The sequence below is a fragment of the Gopherus evgoodei genome, chromosome 17, assembly GCF_007399415.2.
Source record: "Gopherus evgoodei ecotype Sinaloan lineage chromosome 17, rGopEvg1_v1.p, whole genome shotgun sequence".
NCBI classification, from domain to species: Eukaryota; Metazoa; Chordata; order Testudines; family Testudinidae; genus Gopherus; species Gopherus evgoodei.
The window spans coordinates 13,742,748-13,769,253 of NC_044338.1; the positions used below are offsets into that span (position 1 = coordinate 13,742,748).

The window sequence follows — 26,506 nt, forward strand, 5'->3', positions numbered from 1 at the left end:
TGACAGCTCGTGATCTCACCATGTAATAGCCTCGTGATCCCCTGAGGGGTCCCGACCCCCAGTTTGAGAACCCCTGCTCTACTCACACAACTCTGATATTTCCAGTAGAAATCAGCATTTAGATAACATTAATGTATAGTTGCTAATGCCCAACCTGCTTCTTTTCTGCCAAAGCTTTGTATTTGATTCCACCGTTTGTCCCCAAGAAATGCCTTAAAGTGAGATCAGCTATGAAATATTTGGAAGAAGTACATGCAAAAGCTGAAACAGTTTGATCTTAGGGTGACCTTTCCAAGGTTCCTTCCATTGTCTATGTTACGTTCATAGCATATCCACAGGATGGTTAGATAAGAACATAAAATACTCTTTCTGGAAGGTTACGACGTGACACTACTTTATTTCTTAGAACCCATAACCCTAACATGCACAAACAAAAATCGAGAGAAAAAGCAAGTCTTCTCTGTAAGGAAGTGATGCACAACTCACCACAACTTGCTCTTGGCTGGCTCTTTGCAGACTGGCTGCTGAAAACCTAGTTCACACACTTCCCTACAGAACCCCCCCAGCCTGCAGTCAGGACCAGAAAAGCCATTACATGTAATGTAATAGCTTGTAATTTTAACACAGTATTCAACAAATTACAGTCTACCTCAGTGCTGTTGGAGGGGGTCAGGGGAGCTATAAACTTGGTTCTTCTATTTACTTTGCTCCGACTGAGTGTATGATGCTTGAAAATGCAGAGGTCCTGTTTTGCACAGCTCCAGATGAAAATTAAATGGGCTTTTACATCCTGTAAATGCTGTGGTGTCTTCTCCCTGATTAGGCTTTCCTGCACTCCTTGCAAAAAAATGTTTTATTGCATTTGACTATAGGAGAAAAATTACTGTGCCTTGCAATGCTTTTGCTTGCTGCTATATGCATGTAGAATAGCACAAAACCTTCATGAGAGTTATCATAATACAATGCGAAAACGAGATAGAGGTCAAGAGAATTCCTTCTATTGTTTGCAATGAACAACAAAGATTGCGATGAAAAGGCCTTGAAGCTCCATTCCCTGGCAAATGTCATTCTTGCAATTCTGAATGAAGTAAAGGTAAAAAATGTGCTCTCTTCCCCCTCGGCCTCATCTCATGAACGCTAGCTAAACATAAGGAGCTGTGACACATGGGCAGGACTTGATTAAGTGTAACCTGCACACCTCCTGCGTGCGGTGCTCCATCCCATCTAGTGGTACCGAGACCGACTAATGAGTCTGCTACAGTCTTAGCTAAGAACCATAGTAGAAGCTCATGCATTTAGCTCCAAAGGTCTCAGGTTTGATCCAGCCTGGGGTCAGTTGATGTTTCATAAGTACTTGACGCAATGCCACAAATATACAAGTGAAGAAGCATTCCATCCATTAACCAAATTAAAGAAATTGCTAAGAGAAGAATGCTCCTGCCCGCTACACCAGATCTATACCTAATGCACGTCTGAAACCAAATTCACCAGAACTAAATTGTCCACAGGAACCTGTGTTCTTGCAGCTGTAACAGCCAAAAGTCCTTTGCCAACAATCTCTTGGAGCCTGTATTCCTCTGACTTTAAAGAGAAATAAGATACCTGGACCCATAAGGATTTTGACAGGGATAGAAAAAAAAGCTTATAGCCCAAAAGGTCAGCCTCAAATTCCATTTACCAGAGTCCAATGTACCTAATTCCCAACACAGTTACATCCTGGTCTGAGCCAGAAACCTCCAAAACGCTGGAGGGTGTTCCTGCACTGAAGCACTTACGAATCTTGTGGAGGTCTTCAGATTCATTCATTTTAGTCATCAGTACATAACTACGTTGGCCTGATGCTCCCACCCCAAGCCAAAACACACCTTGAGGAATATATTCCTCAGAATACCCAAACTGTGTTTTCTTTACTAAGACTCATCCTTGTGTCTGCCTAAAACCCCACAGCAAGGAAACGGAAGTATCTCTCTTTCTTCTTAACTGAACTTAAACATCTCAGCCAGCTCTTAGGAATACTAGGGTTCTATCATGGGACAGTTTAAGTGCTGTTCCATTGTATGTCTTAGATTCTGTGGAAGCAGGTTCCGGAGATTTAAAAGGCTCTGTCTCCAGCACACACGACAGGGGTCACAGTTTCTGGGTTCCTGGGCAGTGCAGATGTCAAGGCACGTTGAGGTCCCATAGTTGTGAATGTCAGAGGTATTCCAGGACCATTCTACTGAGGACTTGAACCTGTCAAGATATAGCTAACGCTTAGTTAAATTAATGCCTATCAACAGTTTGCATTAAACAACTGCATGATAATTAAACTGGTTGAAATTTCATCAGTTTAAAATTTTCTACAATATTTTTCATTGAAAATTTGATTTTTGAGCAAAACCTTGTTGAAAATATTGGGGGTTTCAACCAGCTACAGAGCCAGTTGAAATTTTTCAAGAATCAAAAATTGCTGATGGAATTTTGAAGAAACAAAAGCAAAAAATGACATTATTTTTTAATTGGCCAGGAAAAATTACATTTACTTTTTTTAAAAACCAGCTCATCATAATGTTTTGAAATCAGTTGCCATGGAATCTAGTTTTCAATCCTACCTATCTCAGCCAGATCCAAACCCGATTTTATTTTCTGACTATCAATCAGGGAATGAATACTGTGTAACAGGGTGGCTTGCCTCTTCAGGAATAGAATCCTGGGTCGAGCAAACACTGATTACTAAGGAGGCACACCCCAACAAAGATCAGAGGCTGCTAGGAAAGAGCAGGTTCCAGCCAGTCCTAGGAGTTGGGACTGAGACTACAGATGGGAAAGGCTTGGGAGGAGCCCTGCTAAGAGGGTAAGTACACAGACTTGAGGAGACTTTTTTGTAAGAAAAAGGAGAGCAAGACACCACAGGAATAAAAATAGATTCTAGCCCGGCAGAGCTGAGAGCGGCCTGCCAAGGCAGGGAAAAGTTTCAGAAGTTCAACTGAGAGAGAAGAGTTTTGTTTTCTGTTTTGTGTCAATAAATGAGACCTGGGGAGAAAGATAAAAAGCCTGTGTGGTGTTTATTTAAAAAGCCCCTTGAAGGGGGAAATGGAGGCGATGGGTTGCTTGAGAATGGCAACGCATTCACACACTGGTATACCTAGCACACAGAACCAATCCTGTAATATCTGCATTCAAGTTGCAGCTAGAGCAAAAACATCCACTGCAACATGCTTCACCTTCACCAGGATGCCAGTTTGAAGAAAAAAGTTTTCCTTAACCTCTTAAACTCCCTGTGTCTTCTTCCATCTTCCACTCGGAGAAATGCCTGGAGCCCAAGAGCTGCAGCAAAGCCCACAGGAATAAAAGCATATGACGTCAAATTATGGCAAAGAGCCCATTATTCACAGACTATCAAGAAAGGCAGCTACAGAAATGAACCGTGTTGGTGGAGAACTGAGGGGGAGAACTGAGGGTAACGGCTGTGACTCAAACCCTGAACCCGTTACTTGGAATGATTACAATAATTAGTGCCACTGATGTGTCATTGGACATTTCTTAGAAAATAACTGTGGATGATGATCCACTTCTCCTGCTCATTCCATTCTACTCCACACAAGCTCGAACAGCTGCATATGGGAAAAGACACAAGTTTATCTGTACCATGCCTTACCTATCCCCTGCAAGGACCACATGGCAGCTCACCAGTGAAGCAAAGTGTTCCATTAAAGAGGAAATACTCAGAATAATTAAAAAAACAAGCTATATACTTTTTTCTCCTTCCTTACCTATGGATTTTTCCCCTTCACTTTAACATATTCTGTTGGCTTTAACAGTGTCATTGTGCTAACCACAGATGTTCGGAGACTCTATACAGCAGGAGTACTTCACCTTCACCCAACCTGTCACAGTTCTGGGCAGATACAACACTTGTGGGTATTGTTTTTCTTAAATCTAGTCTTAATTCCCGTGCCAAAATACCACTGAACCAGAATTAATTAGGATTCAAAAAGGTATTAGACATTTATCTAGATAATGAGAACTCCACATAGTTATATTAGGCAGGATAAAAAATATATATAAATTAGAGATATAAACCCATATGGTTTAGGGCACTCACTAACAGCGGTGAGGAAGAAATATACTCGATGGGCAGATGGTTTCACAACTGTCCATTGTATGGTTTCTTGAACCTTTCTCTGAAGCATCTACTGCTGGCCACTTTCAGAGACAAGATACTGGTCTACGTGGTCCATTGGTCTGATCCAGTCTAGCAATTCCAACTTTCCAGTAAATTTAGGAGGGTGTTGTGTTCTCTTAAATCAGAGTGTTCATGCATCACAGCATCACTGCTTAAAGCAGAAGTGCACAAATTTAGCACCACAATGCACCACAGTGGCAATCCACCAGGGGCCCCAGGGCTACATCTTATTTGCATTTATCAGCAATAAAACCTGCAAACGATCAGCCTTTTCCTTCAGCACCAGTTACATGCTAGAACACATGATGAGAGTGTAAAACTGGCCTGTAATTCAGGGCGTTGTGGGTCACAATGGGTAGCACTTTGAACACTTCTGATCTAATGGAAAAGACTCTTTTCCAGATGGAATATGAGGCTAGAAGCCAATCTCATCTTAGGTCAAAGGTGTAAATGAGTTGAATGGCTTTATCCGAGACTCACTTGCGTGCAATGCAAAACCATGTGTGCTGTTACTTGATGTACCAATCCACACCAGCATCAGAATTTGAACCTCAGACCTTCAGCTCTAAAATACAGACTCTTCGAACCACTCAAGCCTAAGGCCCCATTAGCTGACAGAAGTAGTAGGCTGTTATCCTCTATGTGGATGTAATTTACACTTTATAATAGCACACTTTATTGATGTGACCAGCAGCTTTTGCTCAGTAGGTGACTGGGATCAGAAGAATCAGTGTTGCAAAAGATCAGGATTGAAGTTTCACTGCCAGAGCTATCTTGAGGATGTTTGCATGGCATCAAAGCCAGTTTTATACCTCATGTGATCCAATACTGTTATTACCCTCCCTTCAGAGAGAGATCCAGAGTGAAACCCGGAATCCGAACTCTTAAAACTGAGGACAGTTCAGCTCTGGAGCTGAGCTACTTTTATTCCGGAGAAAGCCATGCACTCCTTTTTTATCTTTTTCTCAAAGCAACAAAAGGAAGAACACGTGCCACTGAGTAGCACAAATTGCCACCTATGAATAGTTTGAGTCTGTGGGCATTATAATTGCCAAGTAGTTTCCAGTAGAGCCAAGTATGTTTTTGCAGTTGTATTTAAAATGAATACTTGCTTTATAATGCTTATCAGCCAGGGCTTTTAGAAACAGTTTTCCTTACTAATGCCGCAATTTTAAATCCATTTAGGCTAATTTCCTTCGACTTGAATCTATTTTAATCAGAGACCAGGACACTTGACTTAAATGGTTTTTATAAAACTCTCCATAAAAATCTGCAATAAAAGAGCATTAGGAAAATAGAGAACAAATCTTGGAATAAGAAGGGAAGGGAGGAAATGAAAATTTCCAAATCCTCTGGCAAAGTCATAACCACTCCCCAACCAGACAAAACACCCACCTACAATGCCAGGATACTCAATCCCCAAAGAACCAAGTGCAAAAATATACTACGGAATGCTTCACAGAGACAAACAAAATTACTGTACCCCACAATGCCCCATATCAACCCTCTCCCAAAATATTATCCGAGTCCCACAATCATATACGGTATGCAACAAACGCAAAAACTCAGTGGGAGGGAAATACAAAACAACACACACCAGACATGACTGTTGTTTCTGCAGAAGAATAAACTGGAGTTGTGATAAGCTAAAAATGTCAATGAATTCACCACCACGATCACCCCCGCCTAACATCTCAAAGAACATTAATTTCCAAACTCAACTCACAAATTAACTGTAGCTGTGCTAGAGGTAAGAATTCTGGATGGGAAAGTTTGTGTAAGGAGCTCATATTCAGGTGTTAGAGAAGGCTCCCCTCCTAGGGGTTTTCAGTGTAGTAGGATTTGTAAATCAGGTAGCTAGAGATGCAGACCCTTTGAGGTGCATCTGCAGTTCATTTTGCTGATGCAAATATGAAAGTGCAAATTGTGCCTTCACAAAGGGAGATTTCGGCTTCAGTCCCTTTGAAAAATCACCTAAATATTTCTGTTTTCATTGTTCTGAGGGACTTGGAAACCATTGGTGGCTACCTGAAACTTATCCAGCATGCAGGCAAGTAAAGGACTTCAGCTTGTCGTGACATTAAGTCCTTAACCCTTTCCCAGCATGCTGCACGTATTTAACCGTATCTCGTTTTCGCATGATTATCAGTGGTCTGCAGATTTCAAGTAATTTCTTTCTCACTAGCCTAATGACATGGAATGTGGACATATATCTTTTGTGTCTTAATCTTTCTAGACACATTTTATCGGAGCCTTCACTGACATCACAGACAAACTGACGCTTTCCAATTTCAGAGAACATTCTGTAAGACATATCTAAAATTAAGTTTAATAAAAATAAGCTCCAGTAATGTCTGTTCCCAGACTCTTAACAAAATGATTGGCATCGCATTTGTCTACTCTTCTCTATGTGCTTAGCAGGCAAATGTAATATCTCATCATTATAATCTTAAACTTGATCTGGAAAAAAAGAGTACATCGCCATTCAGAGACTCCATTTCAAAGCATCTGTGCTGAAGCAGCATTCCCCCATGAGCTAATTGTGCTCTAATACAGAATCATAGAAATGTAGGACTGGAATGGACCTCAATATGTCATCCAGGCCAGTTACCTGCACTAAGACAGAACTAAGTATTATCTCAACCATCCCTGATAGGTGTTTGTTTAACTTGCTCTTAAAAACGTCCAATTCGTTCCAGTGCTCAACTACCCTGACAGTTAGGGTATGTCTACATCTAAAATTTTGCAGCGCTGGTTGTTACAGCTGTATTAGTACAGCTGTATAGGGCCAGCACTGCAGAGTGGCCACACTTACAGCAACCAGCGCTGCAAGTGGTGTTAGATGTGGCCATACTGCAGCGCTGTTGGGCGGCTTCAAGGGGGGTTCGGGGAATGCGAGAGCAAACCGGGGAAGGAGACCAGCTTCGCCGCGGTTTGCTCTCGCGTTCCCCGAACCTCCTTGCAAACCGCAGGGAAGGAGACCTGCTTGCACGGAGGTTCGGGGAACGCGAGAGCAAACCGGGGAAGGAGACCAGCTTCGCCGCGGTTTGCTCTCGCGTTCCCCGAACAAGCAGGTCTCCTTCCCTGCGGTTTGCAGGGTGGTTCGGGGAACGCGAGAGCAAACCGTGGCGAAGCTGGTCTCCTTCCCCGGTTTGCTCTCGCGTTCCCCGAACCTCCGTGCAAGCAGGTCTCCTTCCCGGCGGTTTGCAGGGGGGTTCGAGGAACGCGAGAGCAAACCGGGGAAGGAGACCAGCTTCGCCGCGGTTTGCTCTCGCGTTCCCCGAACCACCCTGCAAACCGCAGGGAAGGAGACCTGCTTGCTCGGGGTTCGGGGAATGCCAGAGCAAACCGGGGAAGGAGACCAGCTTGATTACCAGAGACTTCCTCAGGTATGCTGGGATACCTGCTTATTCCACGGAGGTCAAGAAAAGCGCTGGTAAGTGTCTACACTTGATTACCAGCGCTGGATCCTCTACACCCGAGACAAAACGGGAGTACGGCCAGCGCTGCAAACAGGGAGTTGCAGCGCTGGTGATGCCCTGCAGATGTGTACACCTCCTAAGTTGCAGCGCTGTAACCCCCTCACCAGCGCTGCAACTTTGTGATGTAGACAAGCCCTTTGGAAGTTTTTCTTGGTGTCCAACCTAAATCTATTTTGCTGCAATTTAAGCCTATTACTTCTTGTCCTGTCCTCAGGGGTTAAGTAGGACTATTTAGCACTCTCTTCTTTATAATAACCTTTTACATATTTGAAGACTTATGTCCCCCCTCAGTCTTCGCCAGACTAAACAAATCCATTTTTCTTTTAATCTTTCCTCATGTCATATTTTCTAGACCTTTAATCATTGGTCTCCTCTGGATTTTCTCTAACTTGTCCACATCTTGCCCAAAGTGTGGTGCCCAGAACTGGACATGGTACTCCAGTTGAGGCCTTATCAGTCCTGAGTAGAGTGGAAGAATTACTTCTTGTGCCTTGCTTACAACACTCCTGCTAATACATCCCATCCTGACTACACAGTCTAAACCTGAAAATAAAATAAATAATACTTGGATCCACCTAACCTGCAAAGATTGCTCTTTTGACCCCTACGTTAGGCATTTCCTCATATCTCCCTTCTGTTACAACTGTGTGGTTGAACAACTAGCATGGAGTTGGTGAGGGAGGCAGCTGACAGCAGATGCAAAGCCAAATGGCAGTGTTACAAGTTAAGTGTCTGGTGACTGTCTTAATAGGAACATAAGGACATAAGACTGGAAGGGACCTCCTGGGTCATCAAGTCCAGTCCCCTGCTGTCACAGGCAACCCCATCAGATTATTATTATTTATTTGTATTATTGCAGCACCGAGGAAGGAGTCCCTATCATGGACCAGGATGCCAGGCTCTGTTCAAATACAGAACAAAGAGACAGTAATCCCATTCATAAACTTAATGTGCAGTACAGCACTACCTTGGGTTCAATTCTTAGGACTAAATTCTCATTCCCTGGGCTAGCGTGCTTGGGGAGTGCAGCAAAGGCAGATGGCTCATCTATCCATTTGGTGATGGGAGAGAAGGGCCTCTCTTCCCCATAACAGCAAATCCTCTGGGCGGATTAAAGCACAGTGCAGACTGGCACTGCAGGGATGCCCATCAGACCGACTCAGCTAGAAGGCTAGTGAGGCATAGTGCAGGAGCAATAGTTTATTCCTAGCACTCTAGCAGGACTAAGGAGCTGGCAGGGAAAGGAAGAAGCAGCTCTTTGCCCAATTCTAAAGAGCAACAGACATCTGTGAAAAGCTGTGTCTGATACCATAGTGGGCAGGGCTCTGCTGCCTGGAGTGGATCTTGGCCTCTCCTATCATTACCACCCACAATTTTACAAGCAATATATTAAGTTTTGTCCTGGTAAACGGTCTCTTGGGTTTAATCCCAACCAATTAAATTGTTCACTATTGAACAACATTGTCTAGTGACTGAGTTAAGGAGGAAGGGAGAAAGCATCAACTGAGATCATGGATCATTCTACAAATACAATAAAAGTAAGAGGAAGACCAAGGACAGGGTAGGCCCATTATAAATTGAGGTGTGCCGGGGGGAATAACAGAAACTGTGGAAATGGCAGAGGTGCTTAATGACGTCTTTGTTTCGGTTTTCACCAAGAAGATTGGTGGTGATTGTATGTCTAACATAGTGATGTCTAACATAGTGAATGCCAGTGAAAATGAGGTAGGTTCAGAAGATGCTAAAACAGGGAAAGAAGAAGTTAAAAGTTACTTGGACAAATTAGATGTCTTCAAGTCACCAGGGCCTAATGAAATGCATCCTAGAATACTGAAGGAGCTGACTTAGGAGATATCTGAGCCATTAGCGATTATCTTTGAAAAGTCACAAAAGACCAGGGAGATTCCAGAAGACCAGAAAAGGGCAACTATAGTGCCAATCTAATAAAAGGGAAATAAGGACAACCCAGGGAATTACGGACCAGTCAGCTTAACTTCTGTACCCAGAGAGATAATGGAGCAAATAAGCAACCAGGATCCTTCTGGGATGCATTAGCAGGAGCATTGTAAGCAAGACAGGAGAAGTAATTCTTCCACTCTACTCTGCACTGATTAGGCCTCAACTGGAGTATTGTGTCCAGCCCTGGGTACCACATATCAGGAAGGGTGTGGACAAATTGGAGAAAGTCCAGAGAAGAGCAACAAAAATGATTAAAGGTCTCGAAAACATGAGCTATGAGGGAAGATTGAAAAAATTGGGTGTCTGGAAAAGAGAAGATTGAGAGGGGACATGACAACAGTGTTCAAGTATGTAAAAGGTTGTTACAAGGCAGAGAGAAAAATGGTTTTTCTTAGCCTCTGAGGATAGGACAAGAAGCAATGGGCTTAAACTGCAGCAAGGGAGGTTTAGGCTGGACATTAGGAAAAACTTCCAAACTGTCAGGGTGGTTAAGCCCTGGAATAAATTGCCTATGGAAGCTGTGGAATCTCCATCATTGGAGATTTTTAAGAGCAAACACCTGTCAGGAATGGTCTAGATAATACTTAGTCCTGCCTTGAATACAGGGGACTGGACTAGACGACCTCTCGAGGTCCATTCCAGTCCTATCATTCTATGATTCTGTGGAGGAAATCAACACTGCTGACTTATTGTTCACACCGGTGGTTCTGAGATGTTGATAATAAAAGATACTTACTTGGTTGGACGATAATCAGGTATGGAACGATCCAGTGAAATTTTCTCACTGAGGTAGGAATTATAGCCATATTTCTCATGTGGCCCCTTAGCTTTCTCTTCCTCCGCCGGGGAGAGGGTAGCAGGAAGCCCACCTTTACCACGCCCACCGTAGCCTTCAATGAGACCAAGAGACTTAGACAAACCTTGGGAAAGAAAAAAAAGATAATTGTTCTGGAGTGCTTATATATCAAATCACCACAACCGCCCTTCCATGGGTGGGTAGATAGATGCTCTTCCTAGTAGCTGTAGCCAAATAGTTATCCATTTCTCCCAGCAATAAGTGAACGTCTGTACAGACCACCAAATCAGATGAAGGGTACTTTAGTTAAGGACTAAAGTTAGATATTCAGAGTCTGTCATACTCCTTTTCACAATCCCATTTGTTTGGAGAGATTGTACATTTTCACAAAGGATATACTGTTACGTGTCTGTCTGTTTGTATATCTACTATTTTAGTGTCCATCACTATTGCATGTACAGTACATGCTTCTTAACCGTGCAGGAAGGGGAGTTGAGAAATTCATCATCTGCACTGATATACCCCATCAGTTAACCAAAATGCAGTCCTGGAAAAAAGTTCCCCACCAGCAGCCAACACGATGATGCCTCCTGGAGAACTGTACATACTGCAAACTCTATTTAGTTGTTAGGGATGTTGTGGTTATTTATACCTACTTCCCTTTCTCAGTAGGGTAATTACATATAAGGTTAGATGTCCCCAGGAGGAGAATGGGCTGAACACAGAATAAGAATAGAAACAAGTTGGGTAACTGCCAAGTGCATAAATTTTTTACTAAGTATGAACAGTGAATAGCATACAAATGTTGCTGACTTAAAAACAATTTTCCCTCCTAGCTTTCTTAAAGTGCAACAACATTCTTAGGCCTTTATCAAAAGGATTTATTCATTCATATCTGTGTAGCAGTAGGAATAAAACAAGGTTCAAGAATGAATCAATGAAAATAATAATAATAATGATAGGGGAGGCTGTGGGAAGCCAAGTTAAGACTTGCTTCACTAGTGATATATAGTGCCTGACATTTTAACATTTTTTCACTAGCGGAGAGACCTTTGTCTTTGGCAGATACTAAGAAGTTTGATGGATGATTTTTTTTTTAAACTTTGCTGTTCCCTTCTTCATTTTTATTTCTGAGAGCCCTGATTCGCAAAGCAAGGCTCTCCATCACCCTGCTAATGCTTAAGACAAGAGAAGATGGTCTTGTAACTAAAGCACAGTAGTCAGAATGCAGAGATCAGAGTTCTACTCCCAAATTTGCCATGGACATCATGTATAACCTTGGGCAGATGACTTAGCGTCTTTATGCCTTAGCTTCTCCCTTTTCAAGATAGGGATTTTAAATACTTCTCTACCTTAAAGGGTTGTTGCCAGGCTTAACGAAAATCATTTGTGAGCATAAATCACCGTGAAATCCTCTGACAGGAGGTGTTATTATTATCACAGCTTCTGACAAGGGATCTCTATCTTGCCAACTCTCCAGATTTTATCATGAATCTTATGATATTTAAGAGCTGGAGCTATGCAAGTATGTGAAAATCTCAAAAAACAGAAAGCAAAATGAAAAATTTATTTTTTTTTAAAACCCCTCATGATTTTTAGCTACTTGAGATTTTTGGGGGCTGACTCATAATACCCAGGGTTAGCAATACTATAGAACCAGGTCTCACACTTTGTTTTTAGGACAGCCTGGACCATATTCTGATCTCACTAACACCAGTGAAAATTCAAAGTAACTCCCTGGTGGATAGATTTACTCCAGATTTGGAGTAATTCATAATTTTAATTCATTCTTCTTTACCCTGTTCATGAAATATCTTTACCAAGAAAACTCTGTGATGAGTGAAATTACCCTACTCTCTACCAGTGCTATTTCTTGGCTAGTAAGAATATAGCACAGAGTTATGAAATATTCCCAGAACGTCTTGCATGCAGTCACATTTTATTATAGATGCCTTAAGCTCCTGCCAGTTAGCTTTTAAAGCTCTGACCCCTTAACCTTCCTGGGTTTTATTTATTTATCTATTTACTTAATTTACAACTGTGTTCCTCCCTTACAACATTTACCATTTTTTTAAAAACAAGTTTGAGAAGCACTTAATAGAATTATGAGCTCTCTGTGCAAAAGTGCTGAGCTTATGGGTTTTTTCTTCTTCTTTAGAGACCCCTTAGATGACCCTGAGGCTACATGTTGACAGAGTTTAGAGCCTTATCTAGATTAGGGGGGGGTTTTAAGCAAAAGCTCCCTAGAGCTGCTAGCCCCAGAATAACTCACTAGTATGGAATGGTTGTCAGAATTTTTAATACCCTGTTTCACCAAGCTCAGAGCAGGTCTAAATGACATGGTGTTAAAAATCTCGGCAGCCACAAGAGGTGTCCACCATCATTAACCGTGGTGGATCTGTATCAGTGCTAGCAGGAGTATCTTTGCTAAAGAACCCTCGTGTAGTCCAGGTTCTGTATCTTGTGAACATGCAGCCTCAGTGTCAACGGAGGAAGCACCACTGAGTAAATAGCAAGAACTGGCCTCCAGCTCATCATCTTTGAATGAAAAAGATCACGTCATTAACTATTTTATTTCGAGATTCGTCATGATAGAAAGACACACAAGGGTTGATTCATATCGACCAATTAAATAGTCACTGAAGCTAATTTCCAGATATACATCTTTCTGCGATACTCTTCCATCGGCTCATGGTGTTACAGCGAAAGCTGATAAACCGACATCAAACCATTTAAACAGTGAAATAAATTAAATACGTAATTCAATCACCCTGCACACACTAGCCAAGGGATCTGCAACGAGCAAATATCCTCTTTTGGTGCTGTCCTGTCTGGTATATCAAAGGCACCTAAAGGGGTAGTCACAAAAAATGAAAATCCCCTAGTGTGATGTGACAACTAGGGTCTATGCATTGTACTCAGGGATGGTCTCATGCCACCTCCCTCTGCTTAGGCTGTCAGAAATGTTCATCAATGCAGCTAAAGCATCACTTTGCTTTAAAAAGCGACAAAGAGTCCTGTGGCTCCTTATAGACTAACAGATGTATTGGAGCATGAGCTTTTGTGGGTGAATACCCACTTTGTCAAACCAATACGTCTGTTAGGCTATAAGGTGCCACAGAACTCTTTGTAGCTTTTCACAGATCCAGACTAACACGGCTACCCCTCTGATACTTCGTTCTAAGGTGCTTCGAACTGAGGATCAAGAAAGGTTTGCTGAGGACGTTAACAGCCCAAGTCCAACAGGAAAATGAAAGAGACAACATTTGTTTCCAACTGGTAGAAAAGCTCTCTCCAAAGAAATGAGATTGAAGAGAAATAGTCAGATAGGGACCCTGCTCCAGCAAAACACTTGAGCCTTTTTTCATTTTATTTAGGTAAAAAGGACTCCTCCTCATGTGCTTTAAGGCACCCTTGAGGTAACTTAAAAATACAGCTTAAGTGCAGCAGTACAATTTCACCTAACAACTCCACTGAAACCAAATAACTTAAAAACTCAAATCCTCCTCAAACAATTCACCAAGCTTATAATTCCTCCTCCCAACCACTCCATTTTTCAAATGCCTGGGAAAAGAGATGAGTTTTACAAACATGACTTTAACATACCATTTCAGTGGTGCCTCATTGTTTGCTTGTGCTCCCCCCGCCCATTTTTTGTCATGTTGTTCTTTGATTATAAACTGTCTGGGGGCAAGAACTATCATTTTGTTCTGTGTTTTGTACAGCACCTAGCACAGAAGGGCTCTGGTTTGTGACAGGAAATTCTAGGTGTAACTGCAACACAAAGAAATAATAATAGTGTGCTGAAGATCGTCAGATTTGGGCTATTTTGGACCATAGGGAGAGTTATTTCCAAAGATACAAGGCCATCATAGAGAACACTCTGCCAGCATCCTCCTCTCATTTATACCAATGGGACTGCGGCTTCCACACCACTGCTGATATCCGCTCTGATAGTATGGCCCATACAACATGTCCGTAGCTTTAAGCAAAAGTGGTACCATTGAGTTCAATGGGACTAGTTGCATGCTTAAAGTAAAACGTGCTTAAGGCCTTTATAGACAGTAAATATATTTTTAATTCTCTGTTTGTCTTTCACTGCTTCTAGGAACCCTATGTCTGGGTCTCAAAGAGTGAGCGATCTCCCCTACCAGGTCCATGCTGCTGACAGAAAATGAATCATGAGATGCTTCTGGTGATTTAGAAGCAGGGAAGAGTGAATTGATTCTGATAAAAATAGAACAAACATGAACCTTTCCCAACATGCAAACCAAATCTTTATTATTCTGGCCAGGCACAGAAACATAACTGCCAAACTGCTGCCAGAAAGGTGTTTTTTTGCTTTGGTTCCATCCTGTCTAGAAGTGATAAACACCATTAATCTCATCAAAAAAGCCTGACATTAGGTGATTCTCTGCACAATTTTACAAACTCAAGAGATTCAGATAGTTTGGATAAAGGTCAGGTATTGATCTGGACTGGATGTCTGAACATTTCTGAGCTACACCCATCATTAAATTACATTCTCCCAAATAACACTTCAGAAAGGGTATTTTACTCAAAGTCTCCCAGATTTATTTGAATTTTGGGGCAAAGGAGCATCCAGCTGCAATAAGTAAGAGTCTATTCCTACAACGCTAAATATCTGAGTCACTCCTGCTGAAAGCCAGAAATCAAATTCTCCAAGGACTCACAAAGCGTTGGTTTTCTTCATGATGGTATAAAAATTTAATTTCTATAGCAAAATTATTCCTACACTAACACTGTTACAGTAACTATAGTCTTCTTCTCTTAAACTAGCAATATATTTGATAACGAGACAGTAGCTTTCTCAGATAATAAAATACAATATAATGTGACACACAATCTTCATTTATAAAGCACCCAATCAAAGAGAGAGTCCATGCACAGTGCAACCAGGAAAACATTTTGCTATACTGCAGCACAACTGAAAGCAAACATTAATCTGGCTTGTATAAATATTTAGGGAGTAAACTTCCTTCATTTAGAAGTATATTGAGTTTGCAACAGAAAGGGCCTAAGGGTGCAAATGATCATTTACTGGCAAAGACTGTCCCAAGCCATAATCGTTGGATCCAAATTAAGAACTGAGTTTCTCTAAAAGGTCAGGACTGTTCGAATTCACTTCACGCAGTTATAGAGCACAGGACCAGCTGAAAAGTTTGGAACAGTTCCAAACTTCTCCAAAGTCAGACTGTTAGCACCCAGGATTTTTGTTCATACCCTGGTCTTGTTATTAGCAGAATAAAACCAGGATTTAGCAACAGAAAACAACTCAGAGTTGGAAGACCTAAGAGACCTGGCTGGAATAGAGAACACGAGAAGAGCTGCAGCCATGCCCTGGAGCTAAGATCTCAACGGGTCTCATAAACTAAGCAGGGAGACTAGACAATACTTTGATGGGAGACCATCAAGGAAAGCCCAAGACACTGTATGAAGTGGTGCTGGTAATTTAATTACGACCCTCTTCTTTCCAAGCTTGTACTGAAACAATTGCCTCCAGCAGGTAATGTGCTTCTGGAGGTGCCATCTTTCAAATGCACGGTAGAAATGTCACACTGATCACTTCTGGTCATTAAAGATGCATGTTTCTTTTTTTTCCCCCCAAGAGGACAGCTGTCCCAGCCAAATTTTGAATAAATTACATACCGCCACCCTAAATTTTCCATATAGTTTCAAATAGATATAGTATTCCTTTGCTCTTCCTAATTTCTTGTGTACCATTGCTGGGTGATTGAATAGCTATTATATTCCATTCCAAAGTGCCTAGATACCAGTGGTGATTCTTGTAGATGGTCTATAGTTTGTAAAGCTCAGTGGGATGACATACGCTGTAATAAGTTATATTAAATCAGAAGGTACAAGATACATGATTTGAAAGAAAGGATCTACATTTTACAGTGCATGCACTGATATTCTGAGACCACTGACAAGTAATGGAGTGACCCATACTGTATGATCAGATGACTGCCTATTCCAGGCACCTCGATACTGTGTTTGGATCCGTATGATTCAGAAAGTACATTTGCAGGAAGGTCAAGAGAAAACATATTTCAGCAATCCAACCTATTTATAATGACTGTATTAGCCTGGCAATATTACTTAAGTGCTATTCATTTAAAAAAAAAAAAAGCTGATCAAGTGATGGCATGAAATGCTCAACTGAAAGGAAACTGAGCATCAAAAACACAGCCAAGAACTGTATGGATTTTGCTGACATAAAACGCAAGGCATCCAAATGCAAACCGAGGAAGTTCACCTTAGTCAGTCTCTGCCTAAGACCAACCCGCAGATATTCGTTCTTAGCAGCATATAGGCACAACCAATTTTCCCCCTTCTACAGGAATGAATTTATATCAGATGTCTAAGCTGGTCTAATAAACTACCATACATGGACTGGCATCAAAAGGGGAGAAAATAGTTACATCTATGTTGATAGTAGGAAAAATCTACACCACACTGCCTCATATTAAAAACTGAAAGCAATAACAACATATAGAAATTAAATACGGGTGCCAGTGTGCGCTGTCATTTCTAACGGCACAAAATTGCCTTCAGGGTCAGTAAATCCAACTTTTTGACAACTGCATGTTAATGCCCGACAGAAGCATATCTACCTGATCCATGTGCAGATGTCCAGATTTGCTTACAACTCGTAGACTTCCTCTAGTACAAGTACTGGGATAGATCCTTAGAAGGTATCAATTGGCACAGCTCCATTTAGTTGAGGTTCTGGCCAGCTACATTCATTATTTTGCTCTCGCTAACTTTTTCCTATCTGCTGTGTTCCTGAGCTCTGTTTGTTCTTTGTAAGCAATTTTGGACAGGGACTCCATCTTGCCTTGTGCATAGAGCTGGTTGAAAAATTTCCACTGAATGTTTTTCCATCAGAAAATAATGATTAGTCCAAACTGAAAGATTCTATGGGATCATGTCCACTTTGATGAAACTTTATTTAGGAAAAAAATGGAAATGAATCATTTTGATAAGGTCAAACAGTTCTGTTTCAATCCTATTTGTTTTGACCTTTTCAGAATGGTATGTTTTGATTTTCCTTTTCAAAATGACTTTATTTTGCAATTTATTTTTATTATTGCATTATTTTGTATTTTTACTTTATTAGTTTATTTTATTAGTTTATATTTATTATTTTTTATTTTGTATGTCTTTTTATATTTTAATGTTTATGTTTTCTGTCACAAAATAATTACAAATAAAATGATATAAAATACAATAATAAATGGTGTGACTCACCCAAAAAGAAATGTTTTAAAAAATGGTGTGTCTTGGGAAATTTGAAATTCAATGTTTCATTCCAAGTCAGAATAATTTTTTTCCCCTGAAATGGTAGAAATTCCAGTGAATCCTGGTTCCCAGAAAGCGCTAGTCATTTGTTTGTACAGTGTAAAGAACAGTGGACGGTGGATCTATGATTGGGGTCCCCAGACATTACCATAATAAAAATAATAATTCTACTCACAATTGTTGCTGTTGAGAGATGTAAAATGCACCTTTTGCAACCGTTCCCTTCTAGCCTACTCTTCAGCGTGTGAAAGAGTTATCAGGACAATGCTCCCAAACCCTGCCAGCTCAGACACCGACTAAATGTATTGGATCTGGATGGAATACAGTCTGCTTGGCAGGCTGGATCCAGAGGGCAGAAGGTGACTCCAAGAGTCTGTCCTGCAGAGGTTGGAGAGCAAGAATCAAGGAAAACATTAGGACAGGCATGAGGAATGGGAAGGTTACTGAGAGGGTGAGTGAGAAGATGTTGGAAGAAAGGTCAAAGGTGGGGAGGGATAACAATGATTGGTGATCCAGGTCCCATCTAGTTTTGATATACTATCTACCTGTCAATGCATTTCATCACCTCTCAGACACCTGGCTGGGCTGCATGTTATTGTTTTCCCAAGGTTTCTCACTCCATTTACTGCGCAGTTTAAACTGGCTGATTCATAAGTGTCACAATTTGTTTCTTCCATGGCAAACAGCAAGAAATGCCTACAAAGCCCTTTGCTGTAGTCTCTTCCTCATAGGGCTGGACAGCTCTTAATAATGGCTGGTTTGGTCTGTTTCACACTCTTCTCTGAAATATAAATCTGTTGGCTATTTGTTGAGGCTCCAAGATGGGGGAGGGAGGCGGGGGAAGGAAAGCCCAACATAAGCAACTGCAACTGTGAATGATCCACTAACCTTGCTGTCTTGGTCAGGATAAATTTTCAGCACAGAGAGTTAGACCCCATGGCTTCCATTAACACTGATTGAAACAGTGAGGTTAAACTGCCATGCTAAAGATTTCTCACGCAAAGCCTCTGGAATGAGATATATTTTATTAAATACTATCTAAAATGTTACACAGAGAGATTGTTTTTAATTATATTTTATTTAGTATAATTAATTTAATATAATCAAATGTATAACATTATAGAATTGTATATTACAGACAATGTAACTAGCCTGATAACACCGAGATACAAGTTGGGTGCTTTACAGTTCAAAAAGAAAGACGAGGCTCTTGCCCCATGCAGCCTACAGTTTTCCACCCCTATTTAGCAAACATGTACAACCAGTAACCATATGCACATGACCAGTTCCAGCAATGTCCTAGATCTGCTCACATACTTGAGTGTTGGCACCTAATCTTGATGAGTGGAGTTAACAAACAGTAGCAGCTAGAGATAGAGAAGGCCATGAAGTTAAAGTGAGAAAGGCCAGGGGTTAAAGTATGTGGTTACCATGTTCAGGCATGTGCATATCTGGCCATTCATGTAAAAAGGTTTCTCTAATGCAGGGGTGGGCAAACTATGGCCCACAGGCCGGATCCGGCCCACGAGCTGTTTTAAGCCAGTCCGTGAGCTCCCACTGGAGAGCAAAGTCTGGGGCTTGTCCCGCTCCGGTGCTCCACCCGCGGTGCTGGGTCGGGGGCTGCACGACACGGCTCGGCCCTGCTCTGGTGCTCCAGTCAGGTCACCGGGACGAGGGCCGCACCATGCGGCTCTTGGAAGCTGCAGCATGGCCCTGCTCTGGGGCACAGAGTCAGGGGCTGTACCATGCGGCTCCCAGAAGCAGCCGCATGGCCCCGTTCTGAGGGTAGGGGACTGCTCCACACGTAGGAGCCGGAGAAGGGACATGCCGCTGCTTCCAGGAGTCGCTTGAGGTAAGTGCCGCTCAAAGCCTGCACCCCTGAGCCTCTCCCCATGCCCCAACCCCCTGCCCTGATCCCCCTCCAACTCTCCAAACCCCTCGATCCCAGCCTAGAGCACTCTCCTACACCGCAAACTCCTCATCCGCAGACCCATCCCAGAGCCTGTATCCCAACCAGAGCCCTCACCCCCTCCCACACCCCAATTTGTGAGCATTCATGGCCCCCATACCATTTCTATTCCCTGATGTGGCCCTTGAGACAAAAAGTTTGCCCACCCCTGCTCTAAGGTAATAATCACAGGCTACATTCTGACTCAGGCTAAGTACCTATGCAAGGAACTAAGATCCACCTTACACCCATATTGAGCCACCTGGATTTTAGGTCTAGGAGTAAGTATGACAACTTACTTGATTACTTTCTCCCCAGAGGAGATGGGTGGGGATTACATTACATTTTCACCCTCTCCAAAGCCCCTTTACGATACCGGAATGGTGTAAAGGGACCTTAGTGTGATGTTGAAGGGGAATTGTGAGTTATTTTGGGGAAGTTATATGGCCTGTGTTCTACAGGAGGTCAGACAAGATGATTACAATGGTCCTTCTTGGCTTTGGAATCTATAACAGAGAAAAAAAATCAGGCTAACAGTTCTTGATTTTTTTTATGAAGTTCTGTCCAAGCGGTTAGCAGAAATTATTCTGCATATTTTCCTCCCACAGAATCTATTATTTTTAGGTCAAATTTTTCTCAGGAAAAGTTATTTATTTAAAAAATCCACACAGTTCACAGAAAGTTGGGGGAGGGGGACTATTTTTTTTGTCTGCAAATGAGCCAATTACGGGGGAGGAGGGAATAATCACCTCACATATTACATGGGCATTTATTTTTAATCTGGCAAGAAAGGACGTGCCACGTTTTAGTCCATGCATTATAAAAATCCAGCTCACCCCATTCCCTCTGTTATGTGAATGGGCACACATGATACAGTCTTGTTCACACCAAGCCAAGCTATATTTCCATAACAGAGCCTTTGATAACCACAAAAAGAAAAAGTGCAGAGAACTCCACAAAGTCCACTGAAGTTCTCACCATGCAGAACTAATTTAGCTACAAAGACCCTAAGATGAATTGAATTTTACAATGGGAATCAGCATATATTTCTACTTGAAGTTGCTGCACAAGGCTAACATAGCCATGTTCCATACCATCCCTCCCAGGTCTACAGTTCAACACTTCTCATTAAAATGCTCTTTAAAGCACTGGTTACTTTGGACTCAGTGTCTCCCACTATGGCTAGTCCAAAAAGTAATAAGAGCATCTTAATACAAATATGTAATTGTTATACAAATTTCTCTGAAGAAAGAGAAACTTTGGGTCAATATATGTATTTTCTGCAACCACTACATGCTTTTTCCTGCTAATTATCCCTTACTGAGCTATGGACTTGCTACTTTTTAAGATCAAGAAAATCTATTTTACAGGGTTTTGCTCAGTACATTTAATCTTTTATATAGGCTTTTCTCTGGCTGTGCTTGGACACTATTCTCACTTGGAGACTTAATTCATTGGTGTGTCACTGAATTTGGTCCACTCAGATACGCAGGGCACCCCAGAGAGTATTTTTGCTCTTTCAACTTCTTCTTATTTGTTTGTGCCTGCAAGTAGGTCAAAAGGGTGACATGGCAAGACTTGTAATATCTGAGGGCACTTATAAGAGATGCAATTCAGTAACAGGAGAGGAAGATTTTGTACTGATTCCTCTTCCCCTTAGCTCCCTTCCTCTCACACACACAGTGTGAAATGCATACTTACCGTATAGGATTCAAAATGCACATTATTAATGAATCAAGATGTTGTATGTAATAAAAAAATACTAGTAATGAAACAGTACCTGGGTATATGCATATCAGAGCCCCTTGTAGGACGGAATCATAACTGCTCATCTGGATCCTAATCTTTATACTGCTTAAAGTGAAGGTAGAGTGTCATGTAGCTTGAGTACAAGGAGCCGGGGTTTTGGAGTCAATGAGACTACTCACATGTTTAAAGTTAAGCATGTGTATATGTGCTTTTCAAGATAGGGGTTTTGAAGCAAGAGGTTCAGCATTTGCCCTCTACTGTCAATGCAAAATTATGGATGGTCAGACTGCATAACAGAATGAGAATATGGAATTCCTAGAAGGCCACAGATTTGTGTCTGATAAAGGGCTCTCAATGCTCATAATTAATGTTCAAGGAACCCCTATAAGGAAGCTAAATACATTACTTAGATTTTAAACTCTTTGAGACAGGGACCATCCTTTTGTTCTGTATTTGTACAGCAACTAGCATACTGGGATTCTGGTCCAAGTTTGGAACCCTAGTTGTATGCTGCTGCAATACAAATAAATAATACGAACAAATTACACCCATTTTTCTGATGGTCAAACAGAGGTTGAATAACTTGTTCAAGGTCATTCAGCCAGAAAACTTAATGTGTAGAAACAGAACTCAAGAGGCCTGTCTCCAAATCTTCACTTCATTCTGCTGCACAGCCCATGCCTTCTTCCTGTGGCTATTTTTGTAAATTGCTGCATTTTAAGGTGAGATAATATACGGCAACATATAGCAGTTCTAGTCTCCTTGAACATTTAAATCCCCAGTTATTTTGCTTAGCCACATTTGTTTACATGATATATAGCATCTTAGTACATATCCTCCACAACTAAACTGCTGTTTCATAGCAGTCAAAACAGTTCAAATATCTAAGTAGATGCTGCAGGGGATGGTCTACATGAATCTAAACAACTCTATGGAGGCTTAATCTCATCTTTGAGCAGGTAATGTACAGGGATTCAGCCCATTCTACCAAATTATGCCAAAACTGGCCAATAGCTGGCTCAAAAGAGCTGTGCCTTCTATTTATTCCTTATTGATATTAGCCTAAAGAAACATCATTACTTATTGTTTTTCTATTTGTGTGTGATTTCTTATCAATTGGGACATAGCTCATGCTGCAGAGGTAGGTCAGGAGAAAAGTCAAAGTGGTACAAATTTGCTTATGTAGGAGACACTGCCTTCCGACAATGCCTAGCAGCTCCTCGGATCCATGTTTACAGGGAATAGCAAATGACTGGGAGTAAGCAAGGGAACAAGAGAGGAGGCAGCCAGCCGCTCTACCAACAGGTCTTTTAGGCTTGATTTTTTGGTTTTTATGATATATTCGTAGACCAGCGTGTACAAACCCAAACCCGTTTTAAGCATTTGGAAAATCCACTCATAGGAGCAATGTCAGAAGTCAGGCATCTGTAAACAGCTTCTCTAGAAGGGTCATTGTGACTTTCATTCTCTCCATGATAAAAGAAAGGGCTTCTCTAATCCTGACACGACACCATAGCAGAAGGCCTGTCTGTTCACTTTAACCACTGCTGGCTTTTATGATGATTACTATCCAATGGTTCATCTTCTCCTATTTCATGTTCTTTACAAGCTCCCTTCACTTTGGCTTACCATGTTTGTCCTACTGCCTCTCCACGCCACACTACATATACATTTTTCGGTGATTTGCTATCTATCCTTTCCCTTTTGCATCACTTTCTCATGGCTGTTGTGTGCCTATATTTCAACCACATGTACCATGACTGGCAACACATCTTAAGTATCTTGGGTCTCTCTTGGAGCTGGTGCATATGTGACACTTCTGCTGAAGTCAACACGAGTTGTGCTCATGCAGTACTGCCAGGATGGGGCACTTTTAGTGGGGTACTGAGTGCATGCGCCTTATTTTTCAAATTCCTCTTTCTGGTTTGAATCCACATAGGAGAGTTGGTTAAGGCAACCAAAGGCATTAAACCTCTTCTTCTTTTACCAAGGTTACACCCAAAATGATTTCATTCTCCTGTATATTCATTCTAACTCCACTTTCTTATTCATTTCTCAGATCTTTGGTAGAAATGAGCTTAACTCCAAAAATGCAGACCTAGATCAGGATTTCAAACATCCTGGTGTTCAGGCCTGCTCAGACCCAGTGTGTTGGTTTGGCCCATGATTTATCATCTGGATACCCATCAGACTAGGAAACAGAAGGGAGTGTTTAAACCTGGAGTTTGACCCATATCTGCTTTGGGGTCTTTGGGAAGGTGAAGCAGAGATTGAGAGCCACCTATAACCTTGATGTGACAAGGTATCCTTAAGTGACAGTGACACCCTCCTACAATCAACCTTTACCTCAGATAAACAAACTATTATTATTTGGAGTAGCCCACGTGCTAAATGCCTCACAAAAACAAGTCAAGTCATGGCTCCCGCTCTGAAGAGCGATCGCTCTAAATTCAATATGATAACATATGATGTCACCTCAGTATTTGCCATCAGTCTCTATACGTTCCTATGCAAACTAAAACAAATGCCTAAAATATTGAACTAAGGTTACTTAGGCTACATCTGCACTTGGAGTTGGCGGTATGATTCGCAGCTTGAACAGACATGCTCACGCTTGCTCTCATCAAACTAGTGCACCAACAATAGTATTGTAACCATGGTAGCACGGACGACGGCAGGTAGAAGCATGGGCTAGCCACGCCGAATGCGTACCCACAGGGTCTGGTGCACTTGGATCTACTCTGCTTTGAAACAGGAGTAGGTCAGTGCACACGAGGGGACTTTTAGCGTGTGGTAACAGGCTTCACATGGACAGTTAGTGCATGACACACTGACACACTCGCGCATTACAGATTTACACCCTGCTTGCTGCGCATTAACTGTTGGTCTCGGTGAACCCAAAACCAATAGGCAATTTGGCAAGGAGGCCCACTGTAGATCAATTTAGGGATGAATGTAGCCATTAAAGCATAGCTAAACCAATCTCATTTCAGACATATGAACCCTGTTTCCACTGTACCTAACCCACTTTCTCTCTTTTTATTCATCATCACACCTTGAAGCTGCAAATCAAACCAAACAGTCCCCAGCTTCTATTACTAGCAGGTAAACAACACCGTAAACCATAGTCTTCAGTGTGTGCACAGACAGATATAAATGTAGATTAGTAAAAATAATAAATATGTTTTCTCCTTGAAAGCTCTAAACTCATTCTTGTATGGCTCTAGTTACAATGCTGGCAATCAAGAGGCACTTTAATGTGATTTAATATTTAAAACTTTGCCCAAAATACATATTTACTTCATTTTTAAAAGGTCAGATTTCTAAAAGGATAAATTGAAAAGGACAATGTCAAGTCCTTTAGGCCAAACAACTGAACATATTTTTGAATTTGTACATTCTTTTAGGAAACATGGTCCCCATTCCCATGGGGTCAGTTATACTCTTTTTAAATTGATCTTCCCAGAGTAGACTCATTTGAAAGCCTAAAATTAACACGTCCTACTCATAAACAAAGAAAGAATTACACAATAAGGCCCTCAACCTGCAGCTGGATCCATACAGGCAAACCCCTTATACCTGAGCAAGTCTGATTGAAATCAATGGGCTCCAACCAGACACCAGAGTCCACCTGCAAAGATGTGACTGCCAGCTCAGGCATTGTGGTATGAGAAAGGATTTAATACATTGGGTTTTTTTTTTAAGGTTCTACAATAAATTTTGTATTTTCTGGATGGATTAATTAGTCTAATTAGCTATTAGTTGACTAATTAGATTGTAAGATCCTTGGGGCAAGAGATGTTTTATTATGTGTTTATACAGTACCTAACAATGTAGGGATCTTGGTGCATGACTGGGTTCCCTAAGCATTCTTACAGTATAAATAATAATAAATACAAAATGTTTAGGGACAGTAGGACAATTCATGGAGTAAGATGCTGCTAGTCAGTGTAAAAGTATCAGAACTGGACCCTTAGGGACAAGGGCTATCTCCTTTATTATGAGTAAAATGTCTCTCTCAATGGGGATTTGATCCCTGATTGGGACCTCTATGTGCTACCTCAATACAAATACATAAATAATGATGCCAATAAAGAATACTGGAGTGAAACTCTAAACTATACAGAAATTGATAATTGCACCAATATATTTCTGGCTTCAAGCATTTAACAGCACTGTAAATGAAACACATTTTATCTTTTAAGATTTCCTAATTTACATCTCCAGCCAACAGTTGGCTGCAGCTCTGTTGACCTGGTTTTTAAAAAATGAATGAGTTTCTTCTCTTGAGTTGGGAAAAAAACAGCTGTTCCTCATTTGGAATATAAAACAAGATCTTCAAGCCTATGCCCTTTCTGTCCTACATTTCTATTGCCCAATAGCCAGGACTCCAGGAAATACCAGAATTATATTCTTAATAGCTTGTGAGAAGTGTGCAACTATTTCTTGGCATTCTATGAAGAGACTATTGGTGAATACTTGGGGTAAGCAGTCCTCGTGTCTAAAAAAAGAAAACTAGAAAATACAAACAAAAATATTTGCAATAAGGCTGTGGAGTTTTAAAGTCAACATTTCAAAGACTCTATTACATGAATAAAAAGCTCTGTGGGGCATTTTCAAGGCAACTGAAATCTTTCCCTTAAAAATCTTACAGAAACGATACATTACTTTAATGCAGTTCTGTGCACATGGCATGTTTGCCAGTACTATGGAGAACACATGACAGCAAAACCCTCAGCATCTATACTGGAAAAAGTAGATTGCATAAAATTTCTGCACAGAACGGGGTAGGATAAATGCTTTCCATATGCACTTATGAATCTGAGTTCAGCACTCATTATTGCATTTGCAGTTGAGGAGGTTATATGGACATCACCAACTGCAAAAGTTGATCCACTGTTTGTAAAAAGAATCTCCCATTGTGCATCCTTCCGGTTAAAACAGCCAGTGTGACTTTGCTATTAATGTATAGGTTAATCAAATAAAGTAACATGCAGCTGCAAATCATTGTGAGTATACAAGGTCTGGCCCTACAGAATCGTAGCCCTATTAAAATAAAGTGTTACATGGTGTTTGCTGTT

General features: G+C 41.3%; 1 protein-coding gene across 1 annotated transcript in view; it reads right to left on the minus strand.

Annotated features, from left to right (window-relative positions):
- Positions 1 to 26,506, minus strand: part of GALNT17 (polypeptide N-acetylgalactosaminyltransferase 17) — a 284,026-nt gene that overhangs the window by 202,738 nt on the left and 54,782 nt on the right. Inside the window, exon 2 of the mRNA XM_030536954.1 lies at positions 10,343 to 10,526. Coding sequence (XP_030392814.1) covers positions 10,343 to 10,526 — 184 coding nt within the window. The remainder of the gene's footprint in view (positions 1 to 10,342; positions 10,527 to 26,506) is intronic.